Source organism: Eptesicus fuscus, chromosome 19, assembly GCF_027574615.1.
Source record: "Eptesicus fuscus isolate TK198812 chromosome 19, DD_ASM_mEF_20220401, whole genome shotgun sequence".
NCBI classification, from domain to species: Eukaryota; Metazoa; Chordata; class Mammalia; order Chiroptera; family Vespertilionidae; genus Eptesicus; species Eptesicus fuscus.
Window position 1 is genome coordinate 36,753,994 of NC_072491.1, and position 27,892 is coordinate 36,781,885.

The 27,892-nt window shown below is 40.1% G+C and overlaps 1 protein-coding gene across 1 annotated transcript in view; it reads left to right on the forward strand.

Annotated features, from left to right (window-relative positions):
- CSPP1 (centrosome and spindle pole associated protein 1) overlaps window positions 1-27,892 on the forward strand; it is a 109,541-nt gene that overhangs the window by 48,459 nt on the left and 33,190 nt on the right. Inside the window, exons 12-18 of the mRNA XM_054708725.1 lie at window positions 8,146-8,239; window positions 11,085-11,142; window positions 12,595-12,803; window positions 14,758-14,879; window positions 15,242-15,320; window positions 25,357-25,486; window positions 27,215-27,362. Coding sequence (XP_054564700.1) covers window positions 8,146-8,239; window positions 11,085-11,142; window positions 12,595-12,803; window positions 14,758-14,879; window positions 15,242-15,320; window positions 25,357-25,486; window positions 27,215-27,362 — 840 coding nt within the window. The remainder of the gene's footprint in view (window positions 1-8,145; window positions 8,240-11,084; window positions 11,143-12,594; window positions 12,804-14,757; window positions 14,880-15,241; window positions 15,321-25,356; window positions 25,487-27,214; window positions 27,363-27,892) is intronic.

The following is a 27,892-nucleotide window of genomic DNA, read 5'->3' on the forward strand; positions in this document are numbered from 1 at the left end:
TTGCTGAGAGTTTATATCAAGAAAGGGTGTTGGATTTTGTCAAATGCCTTTTCTGCATCAATTGATATAACTATGTGATTTTTATCTCTCAATTTGTTTATGTGATATATCACGTTTATTGATTTGCGGATATTGTACCATCCTTGCATTCCTGGGATAAATCCTACTTGGTCATGGTGTATGATCTTTCTGATGTACTGCTGGATCCGATTTGCTACAATTTTGTTGAGGATTTTGGCATCTATGTTCATGAGGGATATTGGTCTGTAATTCTCTTTCATTGTGTTGTCTTTATCTGGTTTTGGTATTAGGTGATGCTGGCTTCATAGAAGGAGCTTGGAAGTATTCCTTCCTCTTGAATTTTTTGGAATAGTCTGAGGAGGATAGGTTTTAGTTCTTCCTTGAATGTTTGGTAAAACTCCCCTGTGAAGCCATCTGGCCCCGGGCTTTTGTTTGCTGTAAGCTTTTTGATGACTGCTTCAATTTCTTCCATAGTTATTGGCCTACTGAGCTATTTAGATTCTTCTTGATTGAGTTTTGGAAGGTTGTATTTTTCTAGAAATATGTCCATTTCCTCCAGGTTGTCCAGTTTGTTGGAATAGAATTGTTCATAGTATTTTTTAACAATCCTTTGTATTTCGGTGGTGTCTGTTGTTATTTCTCCTCTTCCATTTCTGATTTTGTTTATTTGGGTCCTCTCTCTTTGATTCTTGGTGAGCCTGGCTAGAGGTTCATCAATCTTATTTATCCTTTCAAAGAACCAGCTCTTGGTTTTGTTGATCTTTTGTTTTTTTGGTCTCTCTGTCATTTATCTCCACTCTGATCTTTATTATTTCCTTCCTTCTGCTTACACTGGGCTTTTCTTGTTGCTCTCTTTCTAACTCTTTGAGTTGTAGGGTTAGGTGATTTATTACCATTGTTTCTTGTTTTTTTGCAGTAGGCTTGTAGAGCTATGAACTTCCCTCTCAAGACTGCTTTTGCTGTGTCCCATAGATTTTGTATTGTTGTGTTTTCATTGTCATTTGTTGCCAGGATGTTTTTTTATTTCTTTTTTGATCTCTGGTAACCTAGTCATTGTTTAATAGCATGCTATTTAGTCTCCATGTGTTTGATTTTTTTGGATTATTTTTATTGTAGTTGATTTCCAGTTTTATGCCACTGTGATCTGAGAAGATGCTTGATATAATTTCTATCTTATTGAATTTGAAGAGACTTTGCCTGTGACCCAATATATGGTCTATTCTTGAAAATGACCCATGTGCACTTGAGAAGAATGTATATTCTGTGGCTTTGGGGTGAAATGTTCTGAAGATGTCAATTAATTCCATCTGGTCTAGTGAGTCATTTAGGATTGATGTTTCATTGCTGATTTTTTGTTTAGAGGATTTGTCCAATGGTGATAGTGGGGTGTTAAAGTCTCCTACTATGATTGTATTGCTGTCAATCTCTCCCTTGATATCCTCCAGGAGTTTATTTATTTGGGTGCTCCTGTATTGGGTGCGTATATGTTTACCAGAGTTATTTCTTCTTGTTGGATTGCTCCCTTTAGTATTATGAAGTGGCCTTCCTTATCTCTTGTTATGTCCTTCACTTTGAGATCTAATTTGTCAGATATAAGTATTGCTACCCCCGCTTTTTTTTTTCATTTCCATTTGCCTGAAAAACCTTTTTCCATCCCTTCATCCTCAGTCTGTGTGCGTCTTTTTTTTCTGAGGTGGGTTTCTTGTAGACAGCAGATATATGGGTCATGTTTTCTTATCCAATCCATTACCTTATGTCTTTTGATTGGGGCATTTAATCCATTTGCATTTAAAGTTATTATTGATAGGTACTTGTTTGTTGCCATTTTTGTTCTTTACCCCTGTGTTTCTTCTTCGCTTCCTATTTCTTTTTTTTTTTTTACAGCAGACCCTTTAGCATTTCTTGCATTGCTGGTTTGGTGGTAATAAACTCCCTTAGTCCTTTTTTGTCTGTGAAACTCCTGATTTCACCTTCAATTTTGATTGATAGCCTTGCTGGGTACAGTATTCTTGGATTCAGACCCTTCCTTTGCATGACTTTGTATATTTCATTCCATTCCCTTCTGGCCTAATGTGTTTTTGTTGAAAAATCAGTTGCTAGTCTGATGAGGGATCCTTTGTAGGTAACTTTCTCTCTCTCTCTGGCCACTTTTAGGACTCTTACTTTGTCGTTGGTGTTTGCCAATTTAATTATAATGTGCCTTGGCGTCAGTCTTTGGGGTTCATTTTGTTTGGGACTCTATGAGCTTGGATTTGTGTGGGTTTTTTCTTCCCTATATCAGGGAAGTTCTCTGTCATTATTTCTTCAAACAGGTTTTCTATTCCTTGCTCAGTTTCCTCTCCTTCTGGTCCCCTAATTATGTGGATGTTGTTTTGTTTCGTGTTGTCCCAAAGTTCCCTTAGGCTCTCCTCCTGCTTTTTAATTTTTTTTTTTCTAGAAGCTGCTCTACTTGGGTATTTTTTCTTACCTTGTCTTCTAGCTCACTGATGCGGTCCTCTGCTTCTTCTAGTTTACTCTTGATGCTTTCTGTTGAGTTCTTTATAGCTGCAATGTAATTTTTCATTTCTTCTTTATTCTTCTTCATTTCCTCTTGGTTCTTACACATATTGAATTTGTCTTCCATTCTTTTCAGCCACCTTATGACCATTTCTCTGAATTCTTTTTCTGACAGGTTCCTTGCCTCCATTTTGTTTACTTCCTTTGCTGATGATGCCCTCTTTTCTTTCATATGCGGGCTGTTTCTTTGTCTCCCCATGTTCTCTCTTCTTCGCGTGTCTGGTTATGTAGTTCTCTCTCTCTTTCTCCCAGGCGAAATCTGACCTTTCCATGGTGGAGTGTAGAGCTCCTCTAAATCCCCATGCTTGCGCCACTTGGGGACTGGTGTTTTTGGGTTCGCAGCTGTTTGGTGGGTGCCATAGCTGTAGATTCCCTGGGCTTTTCAGGCTCCCGATAACATCTACTTTTCCTTCCTGATGGCGTGGTCTCCGCGTCGGAGCTGGTCGCTCTGGGAGGGAACCCAGCAGCAGTGGGGGCTGCCTGGTCAGGGGAGCCCCGTTCGACAGTCCCTCACAGTCTCCTGGAGTATAGCTGTCCCTCAGCTCACTAACAAACACTCCCCCTGCGACTACACACTCTCCCTTTGTTTTCTCACTCACACAGTATCTTGCAGTCTGCCTTCCCGTCGGCAGCCATCTTCTCTTCTGTGCTTTTTTCTATTGACTAATTTTCTAATGGTTATGGTTCATTATTAATTTTCTATTGCTTCATCACAGATTAGCATAAATTTAGTGGCTTAAAACATGCCACATTATCTCGCAGTTTCTCTGTGTTAGGAATTTAGTTGGGTCCTCTGCTCAGGGTCTTACAAGGCTAAAATGCAGGTTTCAGCCAGGTTCCAAGCCCATTTGGAGTGTTGGGAGAATTGATTTCATTGTGTATCACAGGGGGCCGGCTACCTACTGGATGTCAGCTGGAGATCGCCCACAGCTCCTAGAGGCTTGACCACTGTTTCTTGCAACATGGGCTTCCTTCCTCACCTTGACTGCTCATTTTATCATGCAACAAGGAGCTTTCTGAACTCAGGGAGGGCTTTTACCTGATTAGCTCCTGCCCACCCAAGATAAATCTCCCTTTTGATAAATTCAGAATTGATTTGCTACCTTAATTACATCTGCCAATTCCTTTCACCTTTGCTACATATTATTGGCTAAAAGGAAGTCCTGTCCCCACTTAAGGGGAGTGGTTTATATAGGGAGTCATCACCTGAAGGCATAGCCACGTTTTTCTGTTACTTAAGGACCATCTTTTTTGAGGCCTTATTTTAATTTTATTTTTTTTTTATCCTCACCCAAGGATATTTTTCCATTGATTTTTAGAGAGAGTGGAAGAGAGAGGGAAAGAGAGAGAAATATCTATGTGAAACACATCGATTGGTTGCCTCCTTCATGAGCCCTGACCAGGGCCCAGGGCGGGGAGGGGGAGGAGCCTGCAACCAAGGTACGTGCCCTTGACTGGAATTGAACCCAGGACCCTTTGGTCTGCAGGCCAGTGCTCTATCCACTGAGCCAAACTGGCTAGGGCCGTGGTCGGCAAACTGCAGCTCGCGAGCCACATGCAGCTCTTTAGCCCTTTGAGTGTGGCTCTTCCACAAAATACCACGACCTGGGCGAGTCTATTTTGAAGAAGTTGCGTTAGAAGAAGTTTAAGTTTAAAAAATTTGGCTCTCAAAAGAAATTTTAGTCGTTGTACTGTTGATATTTGGCTCTGTTGACTAATGAGTTTGCCGACCACTGGGCTAGGGTGAGGCCTTATTTTAAGCTTAGCTAGGGACATTTAGGGTAGCCTTCCTTCCAGGGGTAGTTCACGCCTACTAATACAGAGTGTCTTTTCTGGGTTCTTCCCTGAAGACGTAGGGGATCCCCAGGAACTCCATTCTAGTTGGCTAGAGCTTGAATTTCTCTTTATTTCGAGGTCTGATAATTGTTCAGTTAATGTGTCCTCCATAGTTTCTTTGGAGCCTAATGGAATTTCACTCTGTGCACACAGAGCTAAGTGCACAGAAATTTGGAAGGAATCCCTCCATGGATTTCTGAAGCTCTTTTTATGTTTCTTTTTGTGTCTTTGCCCTAAACTTCCAGCCATGATAGCTTTCCTGAATTTTGATCTTTATCTGCTTAATCCAGTTCATTTTCCAGCTTACTGTGTGTTCTGTCTCCCTTACCTGCAGCCTGGAACTTGCATTTAGGCAGAAACAGGGTGCTTAAAGGGCTCACCTCATTTATTTTTCTCCCCTCAGGTATTACAGTCCAGTGCTGCCTGGGGTCCAGTGTCATATGTTTTGCCTAGTTTTATGGTAGGAGGTTAAGTTCTGTGCTTGTCATCATAATCAGAAGCAGAATGGATATCTATCTATATAAGAGCCTAAGTGACTGTCGCAACCGAACGGACAACTGAACAGGCTGCGTGGGGTGACCAGGCCGGCAGGGGGGTTAGTGAGGGACAACCAAATGACTGAACGAGCAGGCTGCATGGGCGACCAGACCGGCAGGGGGGTTAGTGAGGGGCGACCAAACAACTGGGCAGCAGACTGCGTGGGGCAACTAGGCCGGCAGGAGGGGCAGTGAGGGGCGACCAAACAACTGAACAGCAGGCTGCTTGGGGTGACCAGGCCGGCAGGGGGGTCAGTTAGGGGCGATCAGGCCGGCAGGCAGAGGCCATTAGGGGTGATCAGGCTGCCACGGGGGCAATTAGGGGTGACCAGGCCGGCAGGGGGGACAGTGAGGGGCCATCAGGCTGGCAGGCAGAGGCAGTTAGGGGTGATCAGGCTGGCAGGGGGGGGTAGTTAGGAGCGATCAGGCAGGCAGGCAGGTGAGCAGTTAGGAGCCAGCGGTTCAGGATTGTAAGAGGGATGTCCGACCACCGGTTTAGGCCCGATCCCAGTCGGACATCCCCCGAGGGGTCCCAGATTGGAAGAGGGTGCAGGCTGGGCTGAGGGAACCCTCCTCCCCTCCCCCCATGCATGAATTTCATGCACCAGGCCTCTAGTTTGATTATAAAGCATTATTATTAACCTTAACATAATCTGTGTTTCCCCTGTGGGAGTTCCATTGTTGCTGACATCTGTGCTTAATGGATAGACTCAGATGCTGTACGTCCACTTAATTATTAATTGGAAGGCTAATAATTAAAGTAGTAGAGGACTTGCTGGTTCAGTTGTGTTTTTGATGTCCTGTGATTTTTGTTGTGCTCTGATCATATCTTGATTAAGAGGTGATTTTTGTGTCATTAACATATGCAATAATAATAATTTTTGGTGGATCCAAAATATTTGCACAACTGGATTTTTGCATAAGTGATAGCAGGGTGAGGCTTACAGTTTTTTCTGTAGAATCAAGGTAACCATTGATGTTTTTTTAGCAGGGCACCAGTGTGATTAATGTTTTATTATAGACTAAGGGCCCAGTGCACGAAGATTCGTGCACAGGGGGTGGGACCCTCAGCCGGGTCTGCACCCTCTCCAATCTCGGAGCCCTCAGGGGAGCCCTCTCCAATCCGGGAGTTTCTGTCTGTCTTTGCAATCATATGGGTGAATTGTCTGAGACCCCAACCCAGTTTGGTTTGCTCACAGAATAATAGAGGCTTTTTTTTTTTTCTTTGCTTCATTGGTGGAGATTTCCTGGAAGTTTTAGGCTATCTTCTCTTTAATTTTTCCTAGACACTCTGATTTTACTTATGTCTCTCACCTTTGCTTTCCCTCCATCCCACACCGCAACAGTACCTTGCTCCAGGCTCACTTTAAAAAATATATAATATATTTTATTGATTTTTTACAGAGAGGAAGGGAGAGGGATAGAGAGTTAGAAACATCGATGAGAGAAGAAACATCGATCAGCTGCCTCTTGCACACCCCCTACTGGGGATGTGCCCGCAACCAAGGTACATGCCCTTGACCGGAATCGAACCTGGGACCCTTGAGTCCGCAGGCCAACGCTCTATCCACTGAGCCAAACCGGTATCGGCTAGGCTCACTTTAAAAAAAAATATATATTTTGATTTTTTACAGAGAGGAAGGGAGAGAGATAGAGAGTTAGAAACATCGATGAGAGAAAAACATCAATCAGCTGCCTCCTTACACCCCCTACTGGGGATGTGCCCGCAACCAAGGTACGTGCCCGCAACCAAGGTACATGCCCTTGACCGGAATCAAACTTTGGACCTTTCAGTCTGCAGACTGACGCTCTATCCACTGAGCCAAACCGGTTTCGGCTCCAGGCTCACTTTGCTCTATTGTTTAGGAGATCCGACTGCCACCAAAACTATGATTCCCAGCATTCCTGGTGCTCCCCATGCTCTGGGCTTCCCCTTTCAGTCCTGGGGCTGCCACCAGAACTACTATTCCCAGAATTCCTGGTGCTCACCCGTGCTGTTGGTTTTCCCTTCCTGCTCTGTCTCCGTCCCATGGCCTCCTGCTCTGCCACGTCCTCCAAGCCGCCAGCTCTCCCTCTCTGTTCTCTGTGTAGCGGCTTGGGGACCCATGTTCCCCAAGCTGCTCCGCTCTCCGCCGGCTCTCCCGCTCTGCTCTCCGCCCAGCGCCTGTGTATGCAAATTAGCCTGACATCTTTGTTGGGTTAATTTGCATACTCCTGATTGGCTGGTGAGCGTAGCGGAGGTACGGTCAATTTACATGTTTCTCTTTTATTATATAGGATAATTGATCTTACATAAGTGTGCTGGATGACTGAAGCAGGGAGAGGGAAGTTTGGGAGACTGGTTAGGAGATTATTGCTGCAATCCAGGTGAAATGTGGAGAGGTCCCATCTAAGATTAATGGGACCTCATATGAGAATAGGAAAGAAGGAGAGGTCCCATATAAGGTTAATGGGACCTGCCGAAACCGGTTTGGCTCAGTGGATAGAGAGTCAGCCTGCGGACTGGAGGGTCCCAGGTTCGATTCCGGTCAAGGGCATGTACCTTGGTTGCGGGCACTTCCCCAGTGGGGGGAGTGCAGGAGGCAGCTGGTCGATGATTCTCTCTCATCGATGTTTCTAACTCTCTATCTATCCCTCTCCCTTCCTCTCTGTGAAGAATCAATGAAATATATTTAAAAAAAAAAAAAAAAAAAAAAAAAAGAAAAAAAAAAAAAAAAAAAAAAAAGATTAATGGGACCTCATATGGAGTGAATAAGAAAGGATGAACAGTCAGAGTTACAGTGTGGTTTGGGGTTCGGTTTTCATGCCAGTAACAGAAAACAAAGAGGGGCAGTTGATTCTGAGGTGTTCAGTTTGGACACACTTGTTAAATTTAAGGGGCTTGTGGAAGATATTAGTGGAGTTATTATTCCCAATTACTAGAAAAATGAGGATGGGAATTAGAGTATTCTCTTATTTAAGAAGGCTTTTAACTAAAAGGAAGGGTTAATGTGTCTGATACATAGTAGATATTCATTATGAAATTAATTATTGATTATATGAGAACTTTGTATGATAAATATGATTTTACTTTCCAGCTTATGTAGTGATTACTCCTTGGTCTAGTAATTAAAAATGGAGGTTTTAAAAAATTCAGATTTCTAGTTGCATATGTGGTCAAGAGTTAAGATTGCATTTTTTTCTTATCACTTTCTAGGAGGTGAAGATCGAGAACTTATTCAGAAAAGAAAAGAAAAATATAGACTAGAACTGTTGGAACAAATGGCTGAACAAAAGGAGAACAAGAGACGGTAATGAAAGGTTTGCATTTAAAAGAGAGGATTTGAATTTAAAATGCATTTGTGTAAAATGAGATGGTGGTAAATAACTATTATGTAGTAAAATAAGAGGATATTTTTCCTAATGTGCTTTTGTATTTGTAAATCACTTTAATTTCAATCTGTACATAAATGCTCTCAGTGTTCATTTTCTTCGTCATAGGTAACAAATGAAACTATATAGTATATTATTACAGGCCTTTTACATACCTGAATTAATTTCTTCAGTTATTGATTTAGGATAGCATTTAAAGTTATCTGCATGCCTACTTATATTATCTATATACTAGAGGCCTGGTGCATGAAATTTGTGCATGGGGAGGGGGTGTCCCTCAGCCCAGCCTGCATCCTCTCCAATCTGGGACCCCTCGGGGGATGTCCGACTGCCCGTTTAGGCCCGATCCCACCGGGAATGGGCCTAAACGGGCAGTTGGACATCTCTCTCACAATCCAGGACTGCTGGCTCCCAACTGCTTGCCTGCCTGCCTTCCTGATTGTTCCTAACCGCTTCTGCCTGCCAGCCTGATAACACCCTAACCACTCTCCTGCCAGCCTGATTGATGCCTAACTGCTCCCCTGCCAGCCTGTTTGGCCCAAAATGCCCTCCCCTGCAATCCTGGTCACCCCTAACTGCCCTCCCCTGCAGGCCTGGTCACCCCTAACTGCCCTCCCCTGTAGGCCAGGTCTCCCCCAACTCCTCTCCCCTGCAGGCCTGGGTCCCTCCAAACTGCCCTTCCCTGCAGGCCTGGTCACCCCCAACTTCCCTCCTCTGTCGGCCTGGTCACCCCGAAATGCCCTCTCCTGCAGGCTTGATAGCCCCCAACTGCCCTCGCAGGCCTGGTCCCTCCCAATTGCCCTCCCCTGCTGGCCTGATTGCCCACAACTGCCCTCCCTTGCAGTCCTGGTCCCTCTCAACTTCCCTCCCCTGCTGGCCATCTTGTGGTGGCCATCTTGTGTCCACATGGGGGCAGCCATCTTGTGTGTTGGAGTGATGGTCAATCTGCATATTACTCTTTTATTAGATAGTATAGAGGCCTGGTGCATGGGTGGGGGCCAGCTGGTTTGCCCTGAAGGGTTTCCTGGATCAGGGTGGGGGTTCCCTTGGGGCGTGGGGCAGCCTGGGCAAGGGGCCTGTGGTGGTTTTCAGGCTGGCCATGCCCCCCGGCGACCCAAGCGGGGACCCTGGTATCTGGGGTTTATTTATCTTCTACAATTGAAACTTTGTAGCCTGGAGCTGAGCCAAGCCTTCTGCTCGCTCCATGGCAGCAGCCATTTCTGTTGGAATTTATTTATCTTCTATAATTGTAACTTTGTAGCCTTAAGCGGAGGCCAAGGCAGGCCAGGGCTACAGAAACTTGGCTTCCTCCATCGCCGGGGGCAATCCAAGCCTCCTGCTCTCTCCAGCTCTGTGGTTGCCACCATTTCTGTTGGAATTTATTTATCTTCTATAATTGAAACTTTGTACCGTTGAGTGGAGGCCTGGGCCCTCCAGGGTGTGTGGAAAGCTTGGCTTCCTCCATCGCCAGGGAAACCCAAGCCTCCCTCCTGCTTGCTCTGTGGCCGCAGCCATCTTGGTTGGGGTTAATTTGCATAGTCACTCCTGATTGGCTGGTGGCCTTGCTTGTGGGTGTAGCGGAGTGATAGTTAATTTGCATATTACTCTTTTATTAGATAGGCTAATAAGAAATATAAAAGAAAAGTATTTTATCTTCTAACAATGTAAATATATATAGTATAAAAACAATCATTGATAAATCCACAGATTTTTATATTGTATACAAGTTTCTGTGTTTGTAATTTTTCTTGTAGAAGTACCTGTGAAATATTAATTACAGTTTAAAATTAAGACTAGATATCTTAGTTCTAGAGAATTTGAGACTTACTATATTTTAAAAAATATTTTTATTGATTTTGAGAGAGAGAGAGGGAGGAAAAGAGAGTGAGAGAAACATTGATGTGATAGTTCTGTTGGCTGCCCCTTGCACTGGGGATTGAGCCTGCAACGAAGGCATGTGCCCTGACCAGGAATTGAACTGGCAACTTTTCATTGCATGGGGCAATGCCCAACCAATGGAGCCACACTGGCCAGGGTGAGATCTATTATTTTTTATTTTTGTCATTTGTCTTTTTTTTTTTAAAAATATATTTTATTGATTTTTTACAGAGAGGAAGAGAAAGGGATAGAGAGCCAGAAACATCGATGAGAGAGAAACATCGATCAGCTGCCTCTTGCACACCCCCTACTGGGGATGTGCCTGCAACCAAGGTACACGCCCCTGACCGGAATCGAACCTGGGACCCTTGAGTCCGCAGGCCGACGCTCTATCCACTGAGCCAAACCGGTTTCGGCTGTCATTTGTCTTTTATCTTAGAGGAAGCCAGTATCTACTGTGTGATATTAACCATTGTAAACATTAAAAAAAAAAAAAAAAACTTATTAGAAAGTATGGTATGAATTTTTAAATTTTTACCCTTTTTTTGAGAACTGGAAATAGACATGGGCCCTAAAAGAAGTAAAGATTTTGTTTTACTTCTGTACTTTATTCTGTGTAAATTGCTTAGGTTTTAAAGTACCCCAGGCACTGGTTTAGAGATACTTGTTTGACTCAGTTTACATGTGAATTGTAGTTTACTTTACACCAAATAAGAAAAATTTAGTTTTTAGCATCATTTAAGGATTTATTGTCAGTTAAATGAATTATTTGTATTTGGAGATGCTGTTGCATGGACTTTGTATATATGTTAGTTTCAGTAATAATTATGATTTTGTTTGTGTTTACTATAATTTTTTAATATATAAGACTTTAATTTTGTTTAGAGAAAAAGATTTGGAACTCAGAGTTGCAGCTTCTGGAGCCCAAGACCCCGAGAAATCGGTAAGGATTCCTGACATCTTTTAATGTTTAATCGTTCAGTCAAATAAGCCTCAAATGTGCCAGCAGGTGGATATAGACAGAAGATATTGGGGGAAATGTAAGAGTCGATCAGTTTGAATACTGATAAACTAAACTTATTTCACTAAGCTAATTTTTACTTTTTCATATATGCCTTCTTTTTTCAGTTTGTTTCAAATTAGTCCTTTGTATTTTGTTTACCTATATTGTTCCATGGGAGAGTTATTTCAGTTTAATTTACAATAGATGTTAATATTTTCTTGAGTATCTCTTGATCACTCTTTTTTTTAAAAATTTTTAAAAAATATATTTTATTGATTTTCCACAGAGAGGAAGGGAGAGGGATAGAGAGCTAGAAACATCGATGAGAGAGAAACATCGACCAGCTGCCTCCTGCACACCCCCCACCGGGGATGTGCCCGCAACCAATGTACATGCCCTTGACCGGAATCGAACCTGGGACCTTTCAGTCCACAGACCAATGCTCTATCCACTGAGCCAAACCGGTTTCGGCTCTTGATCACTCTTTTTATATTCGAGTGATTTCCAAAGAAAATGAAATCTTTAATTCTAGACTGTAAGCATTTTAGTAATTTTTACTTAATGTAAAACTAGAGAGATGACTTTATTTTTACTTTAATCTTGTAATTCTCATCATTAAGTGGAATGAATTACATCATTGCAGTTAAGTAAGAAGGTAACATGTATTGTTCTTCTCACAGTGTACTTTTTCTGTAGTTGGATAGGTAGAATTTACTTGCTAAGGCAAGTTTTAGTTTCATCTTTGAATAATAATTCAGAAACTTTAATTTTACTAAAAAGTTAATTCTTTAAAGAATACAGCAACTTAAAATTATTCAACTGCAGGCAACTTTTGATTTACTTTTTTACTTATGCTAATTATGTAGATCCTGGGGGGTTTATCTGTTTAAAAAAGTTATCTCACCAGCACCACTCATTCTCAGTGTACTTTTTGACTGCTCATAGAATAAAACTTTTAGATTAATCTGACAAATCATTGCTGGGGAAGATAAACATGGGGGGGAAAAGGATACTGTGTTGGGATGAATAGAGCCTGATATATATATATGGCTCTTCACAGAAAATGTTTGCTGACTGGAGAATACTTTGATGTCAGAGAAGCAGCATAATGTGGTATAATAGTTTTATATTTAGAATTAATATCTGGCTCTGGTCTTTGCCTGGTTATTTATTAGCAGTGAGACATTAGGTGTTTGTGTACTTTCAGGGGGATCTCAGTTACCCCATTTATAAAATAGAGATTAGATCTGCAAAATCTTTTAGCTGTAAAATTGTGTTATTTTCTGAGTAATGTGTCTGCTGGCAGTCTGGGACAGAGGGTCTTTTGAGGTCTCTTCCACCTTTCACTTAATGATTGTATATAACAAATACATATCTTTTTTTTTATTTTAGCCCGATAGATTAAAGCAGTTGAGTGTGGCACCAAGATACTATGAAGAGACGATCCCACCTGAAAGACCCAGAGTAGCTTTCCAGACCCCTCTCCCTCCTTTATCTGCCCCCCATTCCCCCTCCTGCCCCCCAGCTCCCTCCATCCCACCGCAGAGTGAAGATCTGTACAGTGGACTCAGCAGCACCCTTGGTGAAATGGTGCCTCCCAGGTGCTTGTTGAAATGTTTTATGTTTGGGAATTGGGGAAGGTGTCATTATGTTCAGAAGGATTTTCTGAGCAGATAACATTAGCCATTAGAGATTTCTGTGTAATTAACAATTTTTGTCAAATAATTTCTCTTGAAATGTTTTCATTGTTGGACTTTTCTCTGTTCTGATAAAAACAAGGAAAATTCTTATAACATTCATTTATTGTTGAAAGATGCCTTAGAATTTTTAGAATGCATAAGTGCATTTAGTATTTAGTTTTAAGTCATATTTTTAATATTTTAAGTATCTTTAAACATATAAACATACATTTTCTTCAGTTTTGTAATTCCATTTGGCAAATATTGAATACGTCCTTCAGTTTATACAGAAAAGTGACTTCTAATGTGATATATATATATATATTTATATATATATATATAAATTTCTATTTCATCCAACTTTTTCTCTGTGATTACTTACGGGCTATGCAACTCATATACCTGAAATGAAAACTGTTGAGATTATAAAACCTGTAATTTAGGTATTATGGAGAAGATATGCTTTCTGTTGGTAAAAGGCATCATTCTATACTATACTGTACATACTGAAAATTCTGTTGTTCACATTGATATTTTCTGGGCTATGCTTACTTCTCTTAGGAGGACTTGAACTGTTTTCTTGCTGTTATTAATGTATTATAGTAGTGTGTTTCATCAAGTGTTTTTCTTTGTTAACAGTAATATTTTCTGGGCTGTACTTTCTTTTCAGTAGGTCTGTGTTTACTGTATTTATCAGGTGTTTGTTTCATCTGCTGCCTTCCTTTCTGAAAAGACTAGATGGGATTGGAATTACAGAGCATGGTATGATGCTCTCAGCATTGGGTGAGGGGTCACAGTGGTCGGCTTCACTGTATGCATTTTGGGCAAACTACATCGTTATTGAACTTCAGTGTTCTCATTTGTAAAAGTGCAATAGTAGTATTGCACTTGTCTACAAATACAGGGTTGTTGTGAGGATTAAATCTGAAATAAATTTCTATAAAAATGTAAGATTGAATGATGCTGACAGGTTCTCATTGCAGTTTTTCAACTGTTTTGTTGATGCATCTATGGACTTGAGGATAGTAAGATTAGACGTACGGAGTGACTAGTAAATGTGAAAAATATGCACACCTGAAGAGAACTGTAAATGCCTTGTTAGCTCTTCAGAATTATTTTGCAGTATACAGTAAGGAGAACATATTAGGGAAAACTTAAAAGTGCAGACATTCTAGGAAGTCCCCCTTCTCTTTCTGTTCTTGTAAAGGGGTTTGCCTTTTTCATTTTTACTACTGGGAAAGATTGCCCTGGGGGAAATACAGCCACATTTCCTAGTCAAGAGTGAAGTGCTGATGTAGAAGTTTTAACTTTATGAAATACTAAAAATTGTGTCAAGACTTGACTGTTGATATATAAGTGGAGTCTGTTATACATTATTGTTAACTGCTTTTGAGAACAATACATTTTTATAGTTAAAAATGCACCTCTTCCCCCAGTCTAATGGGACCATTTTAATCCTTTTGTGCCTCTGCCTTTTCTTCCTCTCTCTGACTCACTCACTCTAGCAGCCTGGCTGAAGCGTTGCCTTTTTTAGAGAGCCTTCCTCATTCTTCCCTGCTGTTGCCTAGTTGATTTCAGTGTCCCTGCACCATGTTCCTGTAGCACCCTCGTCTACTTGTATGGCTTCATTTACTACCCTTCGCTGTAATTGTTTATTTCTGAGGGACAGGGACCATGTTTTTTCGATACTGGCATGTAGTGACTAATTAGATATTGTTTGAATAAAATCTGAAGTTTTTGTCTTACATAAGTTTTGAAGCTTTTTCTAAAGCAGCAATCAGATTTTCAGTAACAGTTGTGCAAAACAATGATATCTTGATTTAAAAAATATTACAATGTAATATGAGAAGAATTTTCCAATTTTCTTTTGATATAGGATTGCACCTCTGCCTCCACCTCCACTACTACCACCTTTGGCTACTAACTATAGAACTCCTTATGATGATGCATACTATTTTTATGGAGCCAGGAATACTATGGATCCTAGTCTTGCCTATTGTAAGTTATCTATAGTCTAAACATTTTTTTCCACTGGGTCAGCCAGGAAAATTGATTTTTGTGTAAGCAAAAATATGTAAATGAGAAAAGCACAGCTTTACTTAATGCTAATAAAATATATAATATATTTGATTTAATAAATTCCCTATTTGTTATTTTTTATAGTTATTTTCCTTTATCTAGATTTCAGAAATTGTTATATTGTGTTTTCTTGCATTGTGCTTTGATAATTCCTAACCCAGAAGGAATTATGGATTTTTTTTTTTTTTTTAGGTAACATTTTCAGTATGTGACTTTTATTTTAGAGATAAAGTGTTATTAAATAGTAATCTGGAATAAATGTGTGTTTGTGTTTTTTTAAGATGGGTCAGGAATGATGGGAGTGCAGCCTGCAGTTCATGTTAATGCTCCTGTTGCCCACTGGCCAGCACAGCCCATTGTGTAAGTCATTGTCCAGACGATAATTTCTTTCAGGATTAATTTGTCTTCCATAGAACCTGTACTACTCAACTCATTCTTTTTTTTTTCTTCAAACAGGTAAAACTGACTTTAATTTCTAATAATTATATAATCAGTATGTTCAAAGTATTGCTTGTACGTCAGTGTTTCATAGAAAGCACATTTTAAAAATTAAGAATAACTCCACTTCTCTCATTATAAAAGTCATGCTTGCATATTATTGATAAATAAGTATTGCTACCTCAGCTTTTTTCCCCCAACACTTCCATCTTCATGAAATACCTTTTCCATCCCTTTACTTTCCGTGGTTGTGTATCTTTCAATTTGAGGTGCATCTTTTGTAGAAGCATATATAAGGGTCTTGTTCTGTTATCCATTCAACCACCATGTCTTTCGATTAGAACATTTAGTCCATTGCATTTAAAGTAATTGTTGATAGATATGTATTTATTGCTATTTTATTATTCATATTTTTATCTTCTGAAATAAAACCCTTTAACATTTCTTTTATATATATATTTGATTTTTTACAGAGAGGAAGGGAGCGGGATAGAGAGTTAGAAACATCGATGAGAGAGAAACATCCATCAGCTGCCTCCTGCACACCCCCTACTGGGGATGTGCCAACAATTGAACCTGGGACCCCTCAGTCCACAGGCCAACACTCTATCCACTGGGCCAAACCGGTCATGGCTTAACATTTCTTGTGATACTGGTTTATGGTGATTAACTACTTTAGCTTTTTCTTGTCTGGGAAGCTCTTTATCTGTCTTTTGATTCTAAATTATAACTTTGCTGGGTAGATATCTTGGTGTACAGGTCTTTGCTTTTCATCACTTTGAATAATTCATGGCAATCCCATCTCACCCGCAAAGTTTCTATTGAGAAATCAGCTGACAGTCGTATGGGCACTTTCTTGTAGGTAACTAACTGCTTTTCTCTTGCTGCTTTTAAGATTCTCTGTCTTAACTTTTGGCATTTTAATTATGATGTCTCTTTGGGTTCATCTTATTTGGGACTCTGCACTTCCTGGACCTGTATGTCTTCACCAAGTTAGGGAAGTTTTTATTATTACTTCTTCAAGTAAGTTTTCAATTTCTTGCTCTTTCCCTTATCTTTCTGGCAGCCCCATGATGCGAATGTTGATATGCTTGAAGTTGTCCCAGAGGCTTCTTGCACTATCCTCATTTTTTTAAATTCCTTTTTCTTTTTGCTGCTCTAATTGGGTGTTTTCTGCTTCTCTATATTCCAAATTGCTGATTTGATTCTCAGCTTCATGTACTCTACTGTTGATTCCCTGTAATGTATTCTTCATTTTAGTTAGTGTATCCTTCATTTCTGAGTAGTTCTTTTTCACATTTCCTATCTCCATTTCATGTTTCCTATCTCTTTGTTGGACTTCTAAGTTGATCTGCTTTTCCCCTAAGTTCATTGAGCATCCTTATAACTAGTGTTTCGAACTCTGTATCTGGTAGATTGCTTGTTTCCATTTTTTTTTTTTTTTTGAGTTTTGTTCAAAACTTTGGGACATGTTTCTTTGTTTCCCCATTTTGGCTGCCTCCCTGTATTTGTTTCTATGCATTATGTAGAGCTGCTATCTGATTTTGGTAGAGTGGCCTTATGTAATTGGTGTCCTGAAGGGCCCAGTGGCACAGCCTCCCCCGTCACCCAAGCTGGATGCTCCAAGTGTGTCCCTCCTGTGGACTGTGTGTATTCTTCTGTTGTAGTTGAGCCTTGATTGCTGTTGGCATGTCAATGGGAGGAGGGGATTTACCCCCAGGGCAGTCAGCTGCCAGGACTGGCCACATCCACTGTGGAAGATCTGTGAAGGGGCCAACCCCATGAAGCTGGACTCACTTCAACATGGCTCTGGTGCCAACCAAGTTCACCCCTTGAATGTGTCTCTTGTGGAGGTGGCTGGGTGGTGCTTTGGTATGGTCTGAAGCTGTCGAGGTGTTCTGGCTCTGGGGCCTCCCAGAAAGTGCAGGCCTACCTCAGCTACCCTGTGCCCTGCTCTGGGGCCACATAGCATGAGCTATAAAGCAATTTTCAGATGGCTACTACTTGTGCTGGGCTTGAAGGTGCCTGGTAGAGGCTAAGCTGTGAACCAAGGCCAGTTACCACTAGTGACAGGCTCGGGGCCACTTAATGAGAGGTACGGGACATGCTGAGGCCAGATGCTGCTTGTTTGGGGCTTGTGAACCTTTGAGGGATTTTAGGAAAGTCTGCAGCACGATGTTTATATGGAAAAGCCACTGGAAGTGGCTTGGGTGAACCCACAGAATGGGAGGGGCCAGTCTCAGGGAATCACCAGAGTGGGCCAAACAATATTAGCCAGGTTGATGGAGACTCAGATATGGTGCCCACCTGCTGGCTCTCTGGGGGGTGGGGTGGGGTGGGATTGAGAGAGTTCAGCAGAGGAACAATGGTCTCTGCCAGCACTTCTGTCTGGGAGAAAGCTGTTCTTCCAGCCCTCTTTCTGATGCCAAGCAATTCAGTTCCTCCCCCTATTGATAACCGGAATGGTGAGCTGAGGGTTTTTCCCTGGGCCGTGTCTTGCGCGGTTGAAGAATGAGCTCTGCCTACAAGATTTAAGCAAAATCGTGGAAAATTTATTATAAGCAGATTCAGACTTCCCCGCATGGGGCGGGGGATGCAGTAATGGGCTTCCCCCTAAAGACTTGTAGTCCAGTGGTATATATTTGCTACAAGCCTGTTCCTATCCTTGTGGTCACCTCAGTTGTTCTTGCCTAGCAACGGACCTGAACTTTCTCTGTTTCTATGCGTTCATACACCTTGTTGCTGCATGCCCTCCCTTGTTTTCCCATGCCTCCCAATTTTGAGTCCAGAAACATTTTGTTATTTCTGCTTGGTTGGTTCTGTGATTAGGCTTGCTCAAACTGCCATTTCTGCCCCTGCCTATGTTTCACCTGCCTTTGTTCTCCACTGGATCCCTGCCCTATCTGCCTGTGTTTCTCATTAACCCTCCCTTAATTATGTCCTTTGTTTTCCCAGAACTGGTACTCAGAGTTAGTGAGTCTGAGTAAATTTGTGCCTGGTCCCTTTAAGAGGAACTGCTTGGGATTCCAGAAACCCTCTGTCTCACTTTGCCACAATCCCTGCTGGTTTTTATAGCTATGAGTTATAGGGACTTCTCTTCCCGGCCATGGAATACTGGGCTGGGTGCCTGGTATAAGGCTGGGACCTTACTCCTTTGGGGGATCTCTACAACCAAGACATTCCTCTTGATTTTTATCCACCACATGTGAGGTATGACCATCCCATTCTTCATCTCTGCCCCTCCTACCAATCTCAATGAAACTGCTTTATATCCTTATTTGTAGGAGTTGTATTCACCTAGTTTTCAGGTGGTTCTGAATGATGGTTGTTCTGTAGTTTTGTTTTAATTTTGATGCAGTTGTGGGAGGATGTGAGTGCTGCATTTACCTTGATTTCCTTCTTTTTAAAGGCTAAGTAATATCCCGATGTATGGATATAAAGCATGTTCCATTCATCCATTCATCCGTTAATTTTAAAGGAACACTAGCAAAGAATTCAAAAGATGACCAAAGATATTGTCAATGTGTTGAGATAATTTTATATTCAGCAGTTATTTTTAATGAATGAGATTGAAATAAAAATATTTTAAGAGAAACAACTGAATTTGCCATTAGCAGACCCTAAATAAATAAAATTCTAAATGCAGATGGAAGGATGTCATGTCTAAGTTGCACAGAACTATAGGAAGGAAGAACCATGGTAAATGCGTGGATGGAATTAAATATTTATGTAAAATTTAGGATTTAAAAGTAAAATTAAGAATAACAGGAATAGCATATAATTTAAATGGAGTAGTAAATGTGCTTAAAATGTTTCTATCATTTGGGAGGATGGTAAAGATTTTGATTAGTTGTAGTTTTGGATAAGTATGGGTGTTAGGGTAACTACTAAAAGTACATGGACAAAGGTACAACTTTTACTAATGTACTAGAGGGAAAAAAATTTAAAAAAAGGAGGACAAAAAGAAATAGAAAAGTTTAAGAAGCCTATTTAACATTAATATAAGACAAAATTAAATGGCAAATTTGAATTTGATATTAATAAATGGTTAAGTATCTAGTTCAAAGAGAAATATTGTCATACTGGATTCAAAAACAAAATCTGGGTACATATTACTTATTATATATATATTTTAAAATATATATATATTTTTAATATATTTTAAAAAATATATTTTATTTTTTACAGAGAGAAAGAGAGAGGGATAGAAAGTTAGAAACATCGATGAGAGAGAAACATCAATCAGCTGCCTTCTGCACACTCCCTACTGGGTATGTGCCTGCAACCAAGGTATATACCCTTGATCAGAATCGAACCTGGGACCCTTGAGTCCGCAGGCCAACACTCTATCCACTGAGCCAAACCAGCCAGGGCAATATATATATCATTTTTATAAATGATAGAAAAATGAAAGTAAACATGTACAGGTGTACTAGAATATGAATTAAAATTAAGTTTGTTTAGCTATATTAATATCAGATAAAATGGATTTTTTAGTCATAAGCTTAGAGATAAAAAGATTCCCAGAAATCATCAAACAACAAGAAAGCCCACTGCATGGGAGAACATATTTGCCAATGCTATTTCAGATAAGGGTTTAATCTCAAAAATTTACAGGGAACTCATACAACTTAACAAAAGGAAGATAAACAATCCAACCAAAAAATGGGCAAAGGACCTAAATAGATAATTTTTGAAAGAGGATATACAGAAGGCCAAGAGACATATGAAAACATGCTCACAGTCACTAATCATTTGAGAGATGCAAATCAAAACAACAATGCAGTACCATCTCACACCTGTCAGAATGGCTATCATCAACAAATCAACAAACGACAAGTGCTGGCGAGAATGCGGAGAAAAAGGAACCCTCGTGCACTGCTGGTGGGAATGCAGACTGGTGCAGCCACTGTGGAGAACAGTATGGTGTTTCCTCAAAAAGTTAAAAATGAAACTTCCATTTGATCCAGTAATCCCACTTCTAGGAATATATCCCAAGAAATGAGAAACACCAGTCAGAAAGGACATATTCATCCCTATGTTCATAGCAGCACAATTTATAATAGCTAAGATCTGGAAACAGCCTAAGTGCCCATCAGCAGATGAGTGGATTAAAAAACTGTGGTACATCTACACAATGGAATACTATGCTGCTATAAAAAAGAAGGAACTTTTACCATTTGCAACAGCATGGATGGAACTGGAGAGCATTATGCTAAGCGAAATAAGCCAGAGAAAGATAAATATCACATGATCTCACTCATATGTGGGATATAATGATCAACATAAACTGAGGAACAAAAACAGATCCAGAGACAAGGTAGCACTGAATAGACTGTCCAACCTCAGCAAGAAACCAGGGGAGTGGCGGGGGCGGGGGGCAGGGAGGCCAATCAGGATAAAAGGAGACATGTAATACTTTTTTAAATAATTCTTTATTGTTTAGATTATCACAGTTGTTCCTCCTTTCCCCCTCACCCCCCATAACTCCCCTCCACCCGGTTCCCACCCCAACCGAAGACCTTACTCCCCCCCTGCCCCAGCACTGTCCTCATCCATAGGTGTATGATTTTTGTCCAGTCTCTTCCCGCACCCCCCACACCCCTTTCCCCCCAAGGATTGTCAGTCCACTCCCTTTCTATGACCCTGATTCTATTATATTCACCAGTTTATTCTGTTCATGAGATTTTTTATTCACTTGATTTTTAGATTTACTTGTTGATAGACAGGTATTTGTTGTTCATAATTTTTATCTTTACCTTATTCTTCTTCCTCTTCTTAAAGAATACCTTTCAGCATTTCATATAATACTGGCTTGGTGGTGATGAACTCCTTTAGCTTTTTTTTATCTGTGAAGCTCTTTATCTGCCCTTCAATTCTGAATGATAGCTTTGCTGGGTAGAGTAATCTTGATTGTAGGTTCTTGCTATTCATCACTTTGAATATTTCTTGCCACTCCCATCTGGTCTGCATAGTTTCTGTTGAGAAATCCGCTGACAGTCGTATGGGTGCTCCCTTATAGGTAACTAACTGTTTTTCTCTTGCTGCTTTTAATATTTTCTGTTTGTCTTTTGCTCTTGGCATTTTAATTATGATGTGTCTTGGTGTGGTCCTCTTTGGATTCCTTATGTTTGGGGTTCTGTGCGCTTCCTGGATTTGTAAGTCTATTTCTTTCACCAGGTGGGGGAAGTTTTCAGTCATTATTTCTTCAATTAGGTTTTCAGTATCTTGCTCTCTCTCTTCTTCTGGCACCCCCATAATTCTGATGTTGGTACGCTTGAAGTTGTCCCAGAGGCTCCTTACACTGTCTTCATATTTTTGGATTCTTTTTTCTTTTTGCTTTTCTGGTTGGGTGTTTTTTGCTTCTTTGTATTTCAGATCTTTGACTTGATTCTTGCGATCCTCTAGTCTGCTGTTGGGTCTCTCTATATTATTCTTTATTTCAGTCAGTGTATGCTTAATTTCTAGTTGGTCCTTTTTCATATCCTCGAGGGTCTCACTAAATTTATTGGCGGTTTCTAGAAAATTCTTGAAAAACCTTATAACCGTGGTTTTGAACTCTATATCCAGTCGTTTACTTTCCTCCATTTCTTTCATTTGTGACCTGTTTCTTTGTCTCCACATTTTGGCTGCTTCCCTGAGTTGATAGAGTGGCTTTGTGTGCTAGGTGTCCTATAGGGCCCAGTGGCTCAGCCTCCCCAGTTACCTGAGGTGGACACTCTTGGCGCACCCCTTTGTGGGCTGTGTGCACAGTCTTGTTGTAGTTAAGCCTTGATTGTTGTTGGTATCCCTGGGAGGAATTGGCCTCCAGGCCAATTGGCTGTGAGGATCAACTGTGTCTACGATGGGAGAACTGTGCTGGAGACACTCATATGAGCAAGACTTGCTTCAGAGGGGCTTTGGTGCTCACTGAGTCTGCCCCCCTGAGTGTGTCCCTTATGGATCTGAGGAGTTGTAATCTGGATGATCCCACTCTGACCACTGGGTACACTGGCTCTTGGATCTCTAATGAGGTGCTAATTTTGCCTTTGCCTGAGGCCACCCAGCAGGAGCTACAGAGAGATCTGCAGATTCCTCCTCTTTGTTTGGGGTTTGGAGGTGCCCAGATGAGGCCCAGCTGTGAAGCAATGCAAGCTGCTGCGGGGCCTTGGGCCTTCTTTTGGATGTTCTGGGTCTGACTCAGCTGCAGTTTGTTAGGTAATTTTAGATTTCAAAGGACCAGGCCATTCATATGCAAAAGCCTCTGTGCACAGCTTAGGTGGGACGGGGTCTCAGGGCAGAGCAAACAGCAATGGCTTCCCATCAACCCTGCCCTAAGAGGCCCCCGGGTCTCAATGTCCCTTGGTAATCGCTGCAAGCACCTCTGAGAAAAAACCAGTTCCGCCTGATGCCAGACAGTCCAGTTTCTCCCTGTATGAGTCTGGGTCCCCAGAGTCTCACCCGGAACTGGAGTTCAGAGCAGTCGGGAGCTTGTGTCTCCCTCCGGATTGAAAAAGACAGCCACATACTCAGTTGCTAGCCCTCTCCGCGCGTGCCTCCGTACCTCTGCCTTTACTTCTGCACCTCCTCTGAGTCTCAGTGTGCTTTTCTCATTCCTTCTAGTTGTAGAATTTCCACTCAGCCAGCCTTCGTGTGGTTCTGGATGATGTCTGTTTTGTCTTTTAGTTGTAGTTTTGAAGTGGTTGTGCGAGGCAGCAAGTTCAGGTGTTTACCATCCACCATCTTGGTTTCTCCTCCATGTAATACTTTAAACAATAAAAAACAACAACAAAAAACCCAGACACTAAAAAAAATAAAAAAATAAAGATTCCCTTTATAAAGAGTAAAAGTTTGCCCAGCTGGCATGGCTCAGTGGTTGAGCGTCAACCTCTGAACCCAGAGATCACAATTTTATTTCTAGTCCGGGCACAGACCTGGGTTGTAGCAGCTGATCAGTGATTCTCATCATTGATGTTTCTATCTCTCTCTCCCACTTCCTCTCTGAAATCAATAAATATATATTAAGAAAAAGATTATGGACTTTTCAGGCAGAGTGCCTTGGTTTGAATCCTAGTTTTACTAAGCTTGAAGCCTAATTCTTAACTTCTATACCTATTTGTTAATTAGGGTATTAATGGTATCTACTCACAGGGTTATTCTGAGGATTGAAGGAATTAAATAAGTAAACGTCTCTGATATATACTAAATGCTAATTGGTGTTATATATCAATATCATTGTAAAATTAATTACTGTAATATACCATGTTAAAAAAATAATGAAGAAAGCTATATGATTATTTCAATAGTACAGAGACAGCATTATGCAATTTAGCACTTCAAGTGATTAAAAATTTAAAATAGATTAGAGGGAAACCTACTTAACCTGAGAAAGTGTAAACATGAAAAACCTACATCATATATTTTACTAATTGGTGATATGCTTAACCTTTTGCACTCGGATATCGAGTGTGACGGTTATTGAATGTATCAATAATTTGAAATATAAAAAAATCCAAATAAATAAGTTTGTATGAAAAGAAACTCCAGTTTTTTATTCTACTGCCGCGCTTTGTAAAATTCTGGGGTATTTAAAAAATTAAATTCCGAGTAGAATAAAGGAATCGAGAAAAAAGCAAGCGAGTGCGAAGGGTTAAAATATTCTTTTTGAGATTGACAGTATGACTAATATTCTTATCAGCACTTTCTTTTGGGGCCCAATATTTGCAGCAAGGTCAAGAATAAAAAAGAAAGTCAAAATAAAAATAAAAAGAGAAAGGAATGAAGATAGGTACAAGGATTAGAAAGGAGGAGAGAAAACTGATGTCATTGGAAAAAGGATATGGAGTGAAAATATTAGAATTAATAGGAGTTGTAGCAGAATTGCTGAATACAAAATCAGTATGTAAAAGCAGTTGCAGGAAATGGTCGTTTTTTACAAAGTTTAACATATACTTATTATGCAACACTAATTCCACTGCTAGGCACATATTTAAGAGAAATGAAAATGTACACACAAAGATTTGTATGTGAACATTCATAACAGTATTATTCATGATAGCCAAAAAGTATAAACAATTCAGATATCCATTCACTAGTAAAAGGGTAAGCAAAAGGTGTTATATCCATACAGGGAAATACTATTCAGTAATACAAAGGAATGAACTACTGATGTGTGCTACAGCATAACTCAAAAATATTACAAGTGAAAGAATCCATGTATATTGTATGTTTCCACTTATAAGAAAATGTCCAGAAAGAATAAACCTGTAGAGACAGAGAGCAGGCCACTCTTAGTGATTGCCTGTGGCAGGGGTGGGTGCAGGGATTGGTTGCATATGGGTATGAGGGATAGTTTTTGGTTATGGAAACATTCTAAAATTAATTTCCTTTTTATAATTCAGATCTTTGAAATGTATAGTTTTCTTGAAAGTGGCTGCATTCCTGTACTTTAACATGTGTTGTATTTAAGGCAATAGCACTGTATTGCTTGAGATTTATATAACTGCGGTGTCTTAAATTTTTCCTTTTTGATTCCTTTTAATTTTTTAAATTTTATTTGGGACAGTCAGACTTTTTACTGTAATTGTATTATTTTATTCTTGAAGTGTCTAGGAAGTTATTTTTATATTGGCATATATTAAGTAAATTATTAGTTATAAAATTTGAGGGACTTCCACTGTATTATTATTATTTTGCATCCAGCAAAGTGCATAAGCCATATGTACACTGCTTGATGAATTATCAAGTGTTTTCACCCCCATGTAACTACCCCTAGGTCAAGAAATAGGTCCAGTAAATTTGAAAGTTTCATGACTTGTGAAAGCGGAGACTGGAGAATTGCTTAGGAAGGGGTCATTTATTTAAGGATTCTTCTTTGACCTATTTTTAAATGTACTGCCATGTTGTTTAAAGTAGTGTTGCATTTTCTTCTTGCTTGGTCATAAATAGATTCAAATGATTAATTGTGTATTTAATGTAGGAACACGGTTGGACAGAACGAATCGAAAATTACAAGTGATAGAACCATTAATTCAGGATTATTTTTTGAAAATAAGCCAAAGCCTCCAAAGCAGACACTTCAGTCTTACCAAGAAGCTTTGCAGCAGCAGGTATTCATCCGTTGATTCATTCATTCATTTAATGTTGAACATTTTATGTGTTAGCACAATGGCCTTTTGGAACTTAGAGTGTGGCAGAGGAGAAAAAAAGATGACATTTATAATTCACCATGATGAGTTTTGATGTAGAGAGCCAGGAGTGCTGTTGGAAGCATAGGACAAGGAACGTTAATTGCCTGGGCAGTTAGGAAGGCCTCACATGGTTGTTGATACTTGAACTGCATTTATACATTGAATAGATTTGAAATTCCTGGTATATTCAAGGGAATGGAATTGATTTGGGAGAAAGGTCTGGAGTGTTAGATTGTACTGGACTGTGAAGGACTAGTTGTAAGGGGTTTTCAATTTTTTTCTGTTTAGGATAGCAAAAGGGAGGATGTTTTAAGCCACAGAGTAAAAGTAGTTGAAAAGAGCAGAATTGACTTTTAGAAAGATACCTGGTTGTGATGTGGACGATTGTGAAAAAGGTGTGGCAGAGACCTTTTAGTGAATTATTGAGGTAGTCCATCCAGGAGGTAATGAAATCCTAAACCCTATGGGAGAGATGGGGAGGACGTCCAGGAGACAATTCTAGGGTTCAGTGATAGGACTTAGGTACAGGGAGTGAGAAGAACAGAGGGTGTGAAGGTGTTTCTGAGAGTTGGAATCTAGGAGAATAATGAGACAGTGAACTAAGATAGGGAAAAAAGAGGTAGGACACTTTTAGGGAAGAGGATAAAGGGTTCTGTTGTGGTATATAATGTCTGAACAGAGTTTACTGAAGAGAATCAAATGTATGGGTTTTGGGGGGGGTACCCTTTATCTCTGAGAGGATCCTGGGACTCTTGGTAGGTAGATGTCAACCTAAGGTACCTTTCTGTAAAGTTCCACTTGGGTTTCTTCTAAAGCTCCTTTTGTTCAGTTTTTACATGGGCAACCTCCTTAAAAAACAGATTTTTAAAGTTACAGAATTACCAACATTATTTTTTGTATGTTAGGATTCTACAAAATAAACTGAATTTATCTTCTGTTTTCAAATGAGCATATTGAAAATACCATCGACAAAACTAGATTTTCAAACTCTAGAATTTTATTTTATGTATGTGATGACTTCACTGGCCTTGCTGGAGTGGTTGCTTAAATTTTCCATGCATGTGGTTATAATTTTAAAAGTAAGTTTTCAAAATGTAGATACTTGTTGATTGCCTGTCCATATCTCTCTAGAGAACAAGACTGTACTTAAGCTTGATGATGTTAAGACTGTATTCCCCAAAAAGCTTTGAACTTTCAACCGTTTTGAGTTCTGGAATGGAGTTTGCCCAGGGTAGCGTGGATTTGGTGAGGAGTAGGGAGTAGTTCTGGCTGGCCAGGTCCCATGAAAGGGTGGATGAAAAAGAAAGTAGGGAGGCCCTATTGGACACCGTGGAACTGGCGAGGTCAGGGAGGGAATGGCTCAGGTAGACTTTGGGGGTGGGATGGAGGAGTTGGCTTAGCCCACATGGCATCGGTGGTTGGAAAGGACTCCAGTGGCATGATGTGAGGCAGCATCAGCCATGTATTCCAGCCATCAAAGTGTTTTAAAATTGGTTATTATCTATACTTGTGATTTTAAATTTTATAGTGAAGCATACTGAAACAATCTCCATTTTTTTCTCTAGTAAGAAAGATGAGTTATTATAACTAACTTTTTGTTTCAGAGTACTTGTAAGCACTTACTGTGATATTTCTTATGTTGTCAAGATTCGGGAAAGAGAACATAGAAGGAAGAAAGAACGTGAAGAAAAGGAAGAATATGAAGCTAAGCTAGAGGCTGAAATGAGAAGTTACAACCCCTGGGGGAAAGGTGGAGGAGGAGCTCCTCTCAGGGACACGGAGGGAAACCTGATAAGTATGTTGTTTCCACTGATTTGTTGTTTTTAAAAGAAACATTTATTTATTTATTTACTTTTAGTTTTTAAAGCTTTAGTATTAAAAATAGTTACCTTAAAAACAATTAAAATTAAAAACCATCTAAGAAAAAACCACTTTCAGTATTTGACAGACAAAAAGATAATACTAATCAATAAGATATAAAGACAATAGAAAATGGGCGAATATATATATTGAGATAATTCATAAGAGAACATACATATTTCAGCCTCATGAGCAAAGCAGTACCAATTACATCAGTTGAAATTATCTGAGAGAAAATTTGTGACCTATAACATTGGCAGAGATTTCATTTAATGCCATTTCATTTTTTAAGGCACTCATTTTTATGGAATTGTAAATTAGAACAGCTTTACTATAGGACAGTTGGGTGATATAAATGAAAAGTTTTGATTGGTTTTGGTTTTATGGTATTAGAAACAATTATTTTTAACTTTTGAAAAGATTGGGGAGCAGAATGTAGTGGGAATCATAGCCTGTAAGGCAAGG